Below are 12,349 nucleotides of genomic sequence, written 5' to 3'. Positions count from 1 at the left end.
CAACATGTAGATTATAAGGAATTGACATCTCTTTCAGCATTGGGTCAATGGTTGGTAAGGACTAGAAGAGAAACCACTTTTGATCTTATTTATCGATTAATAAGTCTATTACTTACTCTTCCAGTTTCTACCGCGACAACCGAGAGATCGTTTTCAGCAATGAATATTGTGAAAACAAGAATACAGAATAAAATGGATGATGAGTTTCTAAATGACTCGTTACTTTTGTTCATCGAAAGGGAAGTAGCTGAGAAGATTAGTTTGGAGGAAATTGTGGATGAGTTCAAGGTCGCGAAAGATAGACGGGTTCCACTTTGATTTGCGATGTTTCACATGTTTATATTTAACGTTTAGTTTTAAAGTTTTACTATGTTATAACTTTGGATAATGTATTTTTGGTACCTTTGAAATATATAATATGCTAGTTCCGGCCCCTACGGTTAGAAAGTTTGTGTTCCGCCCCTGGCTGTGATTTTGAAATTAATGGTTTTTTCAAATGCTAGCATAGTAGCATTGCATCAAAAGGTATGAATATGCCAAAAAGGTGTTTCTCAATAAAGTATAATGATATTTACGGTAAATACTTAAATGTATGCTTTTGATTTTAAACATGCAAATACCTTTTTTTTTAAAATGGGAATCAACTCATATAAATAATATTTTTCCATAAAAAGACACTAATTATATGGCTCTCTTAAAAAAACAGTTGTAGAATAATAAAAAAATATAAGTTTACAATAGATACGTATGTATATATAGAACATGATGCTCTTAGCCCAATCCTCTTTTGGTCTATAATTTCCTTCATTAACTCAACCAGGTAATCCAATTTCTTTGCTTTCAATCAAAATAATTGAATTTTCAAGCATGTGAGTTTCTTCATAATAGCTTATGAAAATGTTTTGTGCCAGCTGCTTTTTTAACCAGTCAAAAGCAATACCAACTGTTTTTTCAAACAAAACTTTTATAATAGATGTCAATCTTTACAAGTGTAAATTTGAATATATATATATATATATATATATATATGCAACAATTAGGTCTAACATTTTCAATTTTAAAACCTTGTTGTAAGGCATTCTAACCTAGCATTTTCAAATTTTAAGAGACAAAGAAAATGTCAGCATATATATGGAATATACTAGGTTGGTTTATTTGGTTCAGTTTTAATAAGATCCAAAATAACAATCACAAATTTTTGCATGCTCAATGTGTGTACAATGTTTTGTATGACAATAAAGGTTAGGTAATCAAAATCGTCTAAAAAGTCTAAATGAAGCAACACCATGCATCTCTATGAACTTATGTTTTCAAATATTACAGAGGTACACTCCATAGGACCAGTTGTGATTCAGGTTCTAAAGGCAACTCGTATACATGGAGGTCTCATAATGAAATACTAAGGGATTATTTGACAATTGTTGAATGATTTAGTGGTCAAAATGATTAACAGACTCACATGATATAGTGCAAAATGAAATATAAATATTGATAATTGATTACAATGAAATTATACGCTGAATGGTTAAGGAAGACCCAAGATACAAAATCATTCAGAGGGTTTCAGAACCATTAAGGGGCAGATCTTTTTTTTGCCAAACAAAATTCACCTCTTAGCGATTCAGATGTTGCCTCTTAATATAACTATTAAGAGGTAAACAAACAACCCTTAAGAATACCACTTGTGACTCAGATTCATTCCTTTTTACTCTCATTTTTTTTGAAAATCGGGGCACCAGACTTCACCCCAAGTGGGATATTGTAACACCGCGGTTACAATATGCGTCGAAAGAAGTGAAAAAGACAGTGAAAGATGCACCGATCGTATACGAGTATCTGGATGTATTCCTCGACGATTTGCCTAAACTACCACCGGACAGGCAAGTAGACGTTCGGATCGATCTGGTACCCAATGACGCTTCTATTGCTAGGACACCTTATCGTCTCATATCGGTTGAAATGAAAGAGACGATGAGCCAGTTACATGAGTTGTTGAATAAGGGCTTCATTCGACCGAGCACTTTACAGTGGAGGGCCCCAGTCTTATTCGTAAAGAAGAAATATGGTTTCTTTCAGATGTGCATAAATTACCAAAAACTAAATAAGGTAACCATCAAGAATAAATACCCTTCCGCGTATTGACGATATGTTTGACCAACTTCCGGGAGCAAGTTATTTCTCCAAGATTGATTGAAGATCGAGATACGATTAGTTAAGGGTATGTGAGGAGGATGTACCCAAGACAACTTTTCATACCCGTTACGGGCAATATGAATCTCTGGTTATGCCATTCAGTTTTACGAATACACCGACTGCATTCATGGACTTAATGAATCGAGTGTGTCATCCGATGCTTGATAAGTCTGTCATCGTCTTCATTGACAACATATTGGTGTACTCTAAGACGAAAGCTGATCATGCTTCACATCTTCGGGAGATGTTGGAATTTTTTAGAAAGGAGCAGTTATACGCCAAGTTTTCAAAATGCGAGTTCTGGCTCCGTCAGGTACATGTCTTATGACATACGATCTCTTGTGATGGAGTTTTTTGTGGATCCATTCAAGATTGAGGTGATACAAAAATGGGAACAACCCAATAATGCCTCTGAAGTTCGTAGTTTTCTCGGTCTAACGGGTTATTACTAACGGTTCATATGGGATTTCTCAAAGATCGTCGTACCTCTTACTTCTCTTACCCATAAAGATGTGGAATTTGTTTGGGCTGAAGTTCAAGAAAGTGTGTTTCAAACTTTGAAAGATTGTCTAACACATACATTAGTTTTGCATTACTTGAGGGCAATGATGACTTCGTGGTATAGCGACGCATCGGGCTTGAGTTGTGTACTAATGCAATAAGGAAAGGCGTGGTAGTTGAAGGAATATGAACACTAATTCTGACTCATGATCTTGTGTTGGCTGCTGTCGTGTTTCCCCTTGAACTCCGGTGTCACTATCTATATGGTACAAAATGGCAATTGTACACCGGCCATAAGAGACTGAAGTACATATTCGATCAACAGACCCTGAATATGCGACAACATCGTGCTATGGAACTCATCAAAGACTACGACTGTGAAATCCTGTATCATTCAGGAAAATCTAACGTAGTGGCATATGCTTTTAGTCGGAAGGCATATGTAGGATCAATTTGCTATGCTCTCTCTCACGTATCAATTAGGTCCACATTCGTAGATGATATTCATAAATGGCAAATTGAAGCTTCCAAACCAGAACACGTTAAATCAGAGCGTATGGTTGGCTACATGGATTCCTTATCCGAAGATAGTCGTGGTCTCAAAGTCTTTAAGACCCGAATATGGGGTTCCAAGACTTGGAGGTTTACGGGAGATTATTTTAAAAAGAGGAAGAGACATGGATCGATTTGGTGGTGTAGAAGGGGAACAAAAGATGGTTGGAGACGGATTTGGCTCCTTCTGCATCTCATACATTGGAACTGCTCCTTCTCCTATGTCTTGATGGAGATGATGAGACTATAGATGCAATGCAGATGACGAAGGTAAAGACAACGATGCATGGGACGAAGTTGAAGAGGTCGTAGATAGTTGCAGTGGTGGGAGCCGAAATGGCTGTCGCCATGGAGCCGGAAATGGTTGCCGAAGAGGAAGAGGATCGACCCTGATGCATCTCGTACGTACGTGTGTGTGTGTGTATATATATATATATATATTAATACAATAGAAATAGTAAATTATATATTTGGTCCCTGTGGTGTTAATAATAATAATAAAAAAGTTACATGACTAAACTACCCTTTTGATTTAACTCGTCTAACACCTTTTTTTGATGAAGTTAGATTTAGTTATCCAATACGGTATAAAATACAAATCACAACTATAAAACCATAAATATTTCAAAATAAAGACCTAAAATATTAAGACACATAAACCATAGGAACCAAGAATATAACTTATTCATATAAACTAATTTTCATGCTAAAAACAAATATTATATAAATCTAATAATTACAAAATACTACAGATCATTCAATTATTTGTTATCATGAACCATACCCCCATAATCATTTAAAAAGATATGAAGTGTCATAACAAAAAAGGTATATTTTTATTTTATAAAAAAATATTCATAAAAAGAGTTGTTTATTTAAACCATTAAAGTCCTGAAGTTTGGCCTCCAAACAATGGGTTGAAAAGTGGGATGCGTACACAAAACCAGAAGAACCCACAAACCACATGACTTTTTCCTTACAAAATCATCTACGACCCTCACTCCCCAATCCCATATAAATTCCTACATACAAAGTCTCCCCACACCCAGAAAAAGAACACCCAAATTCCATCCTCATCGTCTTCTTCTTCTCCCTCAAGAAATCAAATCAAATTCTCATCATCAACCCTCTTTCTCTCTCTCTCTCTCTCTATAGAAATCAAGAACCCTAAACAAAGAAAACAAGAAACCAAAACCCCATCATCATCATCATCAAAGCAAATCAAAACCCCATCTTCCTCTCTCTCTGTGGAAATCAAGAATCAAGAAAACCAAAACCCCATCATCCTCTCTCTCTCTAGAAATCAAGAAATCCAAAACCCCCATCAGTCTCTCTCTCTAGAGATCAAGAATCAAGAAGACTAGAAGCTCCATCATCATCTCTCTCTCTAGAAATCAAGAAATCCAAAACCCCCATCAGTCTCTCTCTCTAGAGATCAAGAATCAAGAAGACTAGAAGCTCCATCATCATCTCTCTCTCTAGAAATCAAGATGCTGCACTTGTTCTTTGCAGTGGCTTTCTCGGCGGTGCCGTTGACTCTGTATGTACCCCCAATCAGAAGCTTGAATCTATTCGTGCAAACAATGGAAGATCTATGGAGGGAATCGAGTGTGTATACACACAGGGTTTATCCTCGACTACGGTATGCCTTCCGTAGGATCTTGGATTGTATGCTCTGCACCACCACCACCACCACCACCACCACCACCACCCCCATCCATTAATTGGATAGTTTTTCCAATATGTTTCTGGCTTTTCGATCTGCAATTTCTGGTTTCTGTTGACGCTAAATTTGCGGGATTATGTGATGTTGAGTTTTTATCACCACCAATTTTCTCTTTTTCTTATGATATGTAAATATTTCACGTAATAAATTATAATATCCATTCATTTGTCGTCGTGAAACGGTTGATGGTTGTGGATATGCTTATTTATTCGACCTCGGTCCATCGAATTTATTGATCGTTTTGGCGTTTTCACGTACGGCACCTCGGAAAAATAACTAAAAAATAGCAGTATTGTTAAACGTTTACCGGTAAGAGTCATCATTTTTTCTTTCTTATTGAGTAAAATTTTCAATTTTCTTTATGTTCATTCGGTAAAGTTATATGAATTAGTAAGCGTTTAATAAACAGTCCATCGTTCATTGGGCGGAGTCGTAGACTCGATACTTTTTTTCAAGTACGGTGTTGTCATGTGCATTCTTTTTTATGTAAGAATTAGGTTAGATGTATATATCAAATGTTTAAAAGTCTGGGGACGTTTACTTGCGGCTTAATTAGGCTTATTCGCACAACTTATTGAGTTGTTTACTTACGGCTTATTCGCACATTACATGTCTTAATCGTACAGATTGAAATGGTGTGTTGTCCCCGTTCAGCCACAAAAATGACACCCCTACCATTTATTTAAAACATCAGTCTCTTCCCAAATGAGGCACCCATTCGTCAACCTCTTTATGATTTTTTTGTTTTGATGTTCAAATGATTAATATTGGGAGTAAATCGGTCATTTATATTATTCAGACTGTTGGTTCATATAAAAAAAATAAACAACACCACTAATTTATCCGGACAGATAAATTCATCCATAAAGAACTTAATTAAAATTTTGATAAACAATCCTACGTCTTTATGTTGATGTGAATGAAGATAAAATTAATAAATAAAGACACATAAATGCATTTAAGGCAACCAGATCTACACATAAGTCTATACGTTTAGATCTAATTAATTCGATGTCGAGTTTTTATGCTATTTTTGTACGATTCTTTTTTGATAACGAAAAATAAAGTAGGATAAACATCCAAGAATAACGTGATGTGTCACTTTCGATGTCGAGTTTTTATGCTATTTTGATTTAAATTTACCCATTATACTAGGTTTCCATGCCATCTTATTGTTCACGTAGGCTGTCCACATGTATTATAGTGATGTGACTTTCTTGCCACGTCATTGTACTTTCAAAATTATTTTATTATAACATCTACTAGTTCTTATTAAACACTATATTTTTAATTTTAATATTTAGATATTTTACATATTATTTAATAAATGTATTAAATGAATTAAAAAAATTCTAAATTATTCATTAATATCAATATCAATAAAACTAGTAGAACACAACTTATCTCACTAACATTTTTAAAAAAATATGTGTTTTTTGAAAAAAGTAAAATAAGAATTGTTCATTTTTTACCAAAAAATATTATCTTTTAAATAATATATTATATTTGTTCAAAAACTTTTTAGTTGACGTATAAATATATTAAATTAATTAGACTTTTTTGAATTATTTATTAATATAACAATATTAAAAAAATATAGATAACAATTTATTTTATTAATATTTTAAAGAGAACTTTAAAAGATATGTATTTATTTGAACAACATAAAATAGGAAAAATTACCTTTTTTACAAACAAAATATATCTTGAAAATAATGTTTCATATTTATTTAATAAATATTTTATTCTAAGAATATTTAATTTGAATGCAACTTAATAAGAAAAAGTAAAAAAAAATATTTTTTTTAGATCATAGCAATGAAAAATGAAAATCACTAATAATAATTTGAAATAAATTTTTATTTTAATTTTAGTTAAGTCATCAAAATGATGTGGCATCCACATCACCTCATTAAAGCCACACAAGAAAAAAGTCAAATGGTTAACCGGTTTAAAAGGTAACAGGTTACCCATTGCTATTATGGATAGATTTTTTAAAGTACAATGCCTTAATAAAAAATAATTTGAAAGTTATTGCTGTAATATAGAAAAACAAAAGTAGAATGCTCTAATAAGAAATTTTATGAAAGTATGTTGCTATTTCATGCATTTAACCAAAAAAAAAAAAAACTTTATATCAAAATGCAAAATAACAACATAAACCTTAGAAAGTTGACACAAACAAAGAACCATGGTTTGGTTGAGGATGCATCCTGATCGGTTATCAGTGTCCACTAGTTCGTTAAGTTAGCAACATAACGTGTAAACAAAGGTTTATCCGTACATTTTTTTCGACAAACTAGCTCCTGGCATTATCATCGATGCCCCTATGAGCCTTTAAACGAATCTAAAAATCGCTGGTCTCGAACGTGGCTTTGTTCTTTGATGAAAACCGTAACCAGCAGTCTCAAACTGGTTCCAATCGATTCCTGACCAAGCAGATTCCAAGTCAGTTCCAATCCCGATCCTCTACAGGTCCCAGACTGGGCCAGACCCATTTAACCATCTCTGCTTTGATAGATTAAAAAATATTTGATATGGTTAGGTAATTTATATTCATGTTAAACAAGAATATATAATAATAGATTGGGCTTGTATGTTTGATGAAATGAAATGATGAAGCCCAAAAGAAGAAAAAGAGCCCAGTATTGTTGCAGGTTTCCAACAAATGGAACGCTTACTTCTCGCGATTAGGTCGTTTGACCGAAGAGAACACAACGACTTGCGAGTTGCGATTGAACTGACCGACGATCTGCAACGATCTGGGACGATTTACGGTACCGGATAGCTGCGATTTCCAGCTGCGCTTCCCGATTAAGCCAAGGTAAATGGCTATCTATCTCAGAAAAGTATAAAAATGATACCCAGAAATATTTTACTAAATGATTCACTGACTGAAACCCCCTTTTGATCCTTATCGCCTCTCATTTCTTCAAACTTGGAAGAGTTTCTTCTATCTATCCATGGCCTTTGCTTCCACATCGTCTTTTTGTCCGTGACATGTATACATACTGGTGTTCTCAGATCCTACATAGGTTATTGGCAAGCTAAAACTTCATTTATTGTGTCAAAAGATCTGCTTGTAGAACACCATGGCAGATAGCAGGGAAATTGATGACCAGGTGGATTTTGAAGATGACAACTATGAAGAGATGGATGACGATGTTGAAGAGCAATTAGAGGAAGAAGGACCTGAGGGAGGTGATGATGAAAATGGTGAAGAACAGGAGGATATTAGTGGATATGATGGAAAGGAGCAGGAGTCTGAAGAAGATAGAAATCAGAATTCTACTGGGCAGGTAGATGATGAAGAAAAATTCCCTGTCTCTGGAGAAGATAATAAAGGGAAGCATGCTGAGCTTCTTGCTCTTCCCCCCCATGGCTCTGAGATTTTCATTGGAGGGCTTCCTAGAGATGTGGTTGAGGAAGACTTGAGTGATCTCTGTGAATCTTTTGGGGATGTTGTTGAGGTCAGCCCTAACTATGGTTACTTCAAGAGACACTGATATTGTAATTGGAATGGAGTTAATTTATACTACATGACTGTGCAGGTAAGGTTGGTGAAGAATAGGGACACCAATGAAAATAAAGGTTTTGCTTTTGTCGCATTCAGAACCAAGGATGTTGCTCAAAAGGCCATTGAAGAGCTACATAACAAAGAATTTAAGGTATGGCCTTATGCTGGTTTATTTGATATTTTCTGGGGTTGGTATTCACTTTGATGCTTATGTGTTATATAGCATGTCTTGATGAAAAATGTTCTGGTCATATCATTGCAGGGTAGGACCTTAAGGTGTTCACTTTCTGAAACTAAATACAGACTATTTATTGGCAATGTGCCCAAGACATGGACGGATGACGATTTCAGAAAAATTATTGAAGAGACAGGCCCGGGTTCAGAAGTCATTGAGCTCATAAAGGTGACTTTAACATAACTTATGAACCAGATACATCATCAATGATATAGTTGTTATCTTAAACCCTTTTTTAAACGGTTTGTTTTAACCCAGGATCCTCAAAACCCACCACGTAATCGTGGTTTTGCTTTCGTTGAGTATTACAACAATGCCTGTGCGGATTATTCAAGGCAGAAACTAGCTAGTGCCAATTTTAAGCTTGATGGCAACACCCCAACAGTTACTTGGGCGGATCCTAAAAGCACACCTGATCATTCTGCTTCTGCTCAGGTAATCTCCAAAAATTAAGATACACTCATTCCTATACATACTGCAAAACTATGTCTAGATAAATATTTAGCATTATTTAGGTTTAACACCTCACTCAATGAACTGGTTATAGAGTGCTAGATATGGAGCTGCTTACTGGTTTCCAGCTAGGACATATTTAAGGAATCTGGGGTAGGAAGAGAAACTGTAGCACTATGTAAGCCTAAGGAATCGCATCTAGGCTCCTTTGAACAATACCTAAGAGAACCCACATCACAACCAAGATAACATGCATCAAACATGACAAAGTAGATAAAGTCATTGCTGAATTTTGAGTTATTCGCTTGCATATTTCAAGGAAACAATCTAGGAATCACAAATGTCAGCTAAATTGCCATCCAAGTCCCTTACGGAGACTATGTCATCTACTGCGGTGATTTTTTAATTTAGTGCGTATATCATCATCTTTCTAAGCACTCTTATGTTTTCTGGCCTTAATCGTAACATAGTCTATCCATGCCAAGTTATGGGTGTTGTTCAAGCTTCTATCTTTTGGCTGCTAAGGTGATATCATGTTCATGCAACTATTTCCGTTGAGTACCATCTTGGGCAATTTCTTACCATAGCAAGTCTCTGAACAATTTTGATTCTACTCCAATCAGCTTCCTCAATGTTCAGAAACTAGGGCACTCTGAACAGCCATAGTAGAGAAGATCATATCTTAATCTGCTGAGTCATGATAGATAAATTTTACTTCACCTACTTATCTGTTACCTTTTTCTGTCTTTTCTTGTGTTGCTCTACTCGGTTTTATGAAGTCGGTTCTCATATGACACTGATATGCCTTATGCCATTCACATACAAGTTACAACCTTGAATCGTGATTTGTTGCAATCTTTTTCTTTCCTCCTATGTCATTAGAGTTCTTATTAAGGTGATTCTGGCTTTCGGTACTGGTACTAAACCATTTCAAATGCTGCTTCATGGGTCTGATGAGGATTATTCTTGATAGTTGAAGTGCAAGGTACTCCTGCATACCAGAGGCAAGTTGAAAAGCATAAATGGGTTGATAAAACTATTCTTTCCTTATATCAGATTTCTGCTTGATTAGAACTTTGGCAAGGGTCTTCAATCTGATTTCTTGTCGTCAACTCATCAATCTTTGCATGGATGCTGCTGCTGTCATGATCCTTGGTTGAAATTGGGAAGCTGGTCAAATCACATATTCTTTCTTTCTGAGCATGTGTCACTTAAATTTGCTTTAGCAAGTTGCTATTGCAGATTGTGAGTTGTCATACCCTTCTCAAATCTTCTTTAACAATGTTCGACTGAACCTTTGCAAGACCTACCACTTCCTCTTTCTGTCTTCAGTGATCACATATGCTCTCTCCTCGATTATTTGGTAGGTAGTGTACTACCTGTTAAGTTGAACCTTGATTCCACATCAACAATAAGAAGATTTAGATTTGCAACTGCTCTACTATGAAGAACAGCAGGTAGTCTTTTTGAGCATCAGCGAGTCTTCCTCAATAACTTCAGGTGGTAACAGTGGTCTTGATGCTGCCTTGCTGTGGCTCCAATTGACGTAGGACCTTTAAGGTTCAACACCTTAATGAATTTGTGACTTGTGAGTGTGTATAGTTGGATGTGAGAGTTTTGAACTATTCACGGATTTCTCCACTGAATTGTCCCAGTGCAAAGGGAATGGAGTTTCCCCAACTAGTCATTTATTGTCTAGGGGTGGCTTTGGAGTAGTTTTATTGGTTAAGGCAAGGTTTGCTATTAGGAGAACTAAGTTCAGGAAAATAGAACGGGAAACAAATTTGAGCTAAAATGGAAATCTAGGAATCATATATAGGGTTCTTAGACATCAAACCTAAGTGGAATACACATTACTGATCAAGTAAAAATCTAAAGTTTTTTTAACTAAAATCTCCTGTCAAGTTCATAATATCTCTCATGGACTACTATAATGCATTCACTAATGGACCACTAGACCCTTCAATTACATTCATGCAGAACTTCCAAAAGCAATTTAACAAAAATCATAAAGCTTAATTTAGATCAACTCCATATCAAGGTGCTTTGAAATATCAAGCTGTGCTAGAGACCCTACTAGCTTCTTCTATTATATTTTTTAAACATACTTGGTATAGGTGGAACACTTTGTGTCTTTTCTTTGAACATGTTACTCATGGTGAATTGTAGCTGAAAAGGCTTTTAGGAGTTATTGATCCTTTTATATGGACATGACGTGTTATTTGCACTTGATAGTGTACAGTTGTAAAACGATCAAAAGTTCTAGTCATAGGGTCAAAGAGGTTGGTATAGAACTGGTTGCAGTGATGTGACCCGGGGAAATCTCAGTTTCAGGCTTAGGATCTGTCTGTATGCCCAGATCTTTAGGTGGGTTCTGAGAGAAGTTTAAGTGATCAGGGATGAAGCCCAATATAGACATGCGGAATGTAGTAAATTTTTCTTATTATGATGGTGAAAGTTGAAACAATGCAAAACTTATCTCTGGGAAATTAAAATGATGAATGCATCATCAGAGACTAAGATACATATCAAGGGCTTCAGCTATAAACAGCCTCGGCCTCCATATATCGTACCGCTTGGAAGATTCTTCTTGAACAAGTTCAGGAGATCATCAACTGGATTTCATTCCTTGATCCTTCAATATGCAGTTAATCTTATCATTGTTTGTCTAAACTGCTGAGAGGTTTTGCCTGTAAAGGTAACTGTTCAGTGTGAAATCTGAGAGCTTCTGCAGAGCATGTGAGATCCCCCTGCCTTCCTATTTTTTCTCTCTCCCTTGATCTTATGAGTTTTTGCTTATTTGTAGCTTTCTCCACCCAAGCATATTTTTTCTGTCTCCCTTGATTTCACATATAAACCCTGAATGAACGTTGTTGGCCTTCCATGCAGCTTTCTCCTCCCAAGCATATGCATTAAAACAGGCAAATTTGATGTAGTCAGTGGAGACCATGCTTGTTTTCATTATCACACTGAAACAGAAGTATATCTAACTTAGATACGTCAACTACCACACATTTCTCTGTCAAAATATCTGTTCATATACATGCACCGATTCAATGGAATTGTTGTTTGGCACCTACGTGGTTGATATTTACAGAAATGGACATATTAGATTTATAATTTTTAATAGCTGATTGGCGGTTGGCTAACTTAAAATGTTAAAAACAGAACG

The 12,349-nt window shown here is 35.5% G+C and overlaps 2 protein-coding genes across 5 annotated transcripts in view; both read left to right on the top strand.

Annotated features, from left to right (window-relative positions):
- Window positions 1-4,150: 4,150 nt before the first annotated feature.
- Window positions 4,151-5,069, top strand: LOC112523344. Its single transcript, XM_025132909.1, has one exon. It carries the CDS (start codon window positions 4,737-4,739, stop codon window positions 4,968-4,970), a length of 234 nt encoding a protein of 77 aa, XP_024988677.1. The 5' UTR covers window positions 4,151-4,736; the 3' UTR covers window positions 4,971-5,069.
- Window positions 5,070-7,697: 2,628 nt separating this feature from the next.
- The window catches only part of LOC112522642 (heterogeneous nuclear ribonucleoprotein Q), a 9,758-nt gene continuing 5,106 nt past the window's right edge, over window positions 7,698-12,349 (top strand). Inside the window, exons 1-5 of one of the 4 annotated variants that reach the window (XM_025131903.1) lie at window positions 7,698-7,796; window positions 8,047-8,442; window positions 8,524-8,640; window positions 8,752-8,892; window positions 8,983-9,159. In XM_025131903.1, the coding sequence (XP_024987671.1) occupies window positions 8,065-8,442; window positions 8,524-8,640; window positions 8,752-8,892; window positions 8,983-9,159 (813 nt within the window). In that variant the 5' untranslated portion in view covers window positions 7,698-7,796; window positions 8,047-8,064. Of the gene's footprint in view, window positions 8,443-8,523; window positions 8,641-8,751; window positions 8,893-8,982; window positions 9,160-12,349 lie in introns of all 4 variants that reach the window. The other 3 variants (XM_025131902.1, XM_025131900.1, XM_025131899.1) reach the window with 3 other exon arrangements.

Source organism: Cynara cardunculus, assembly GCF_001531365.2.
Source record: "Cynara cardunculus var. scolymus isolate 2C chromosome LG 12, CcrdV1, whole genome shotgun sequence".
In the NCBI taxonomy this organism is placed as follows: domain Eukaryota; kingdom Viridiplantae; phylum Streptophyta; class Magnoliopsida; order Asterales; family Asteraceae; genus Cynara; species Cynara cardunculus.
This window is presented reverse-complemented; position numbering and strand designations above follow the sequence as displayed.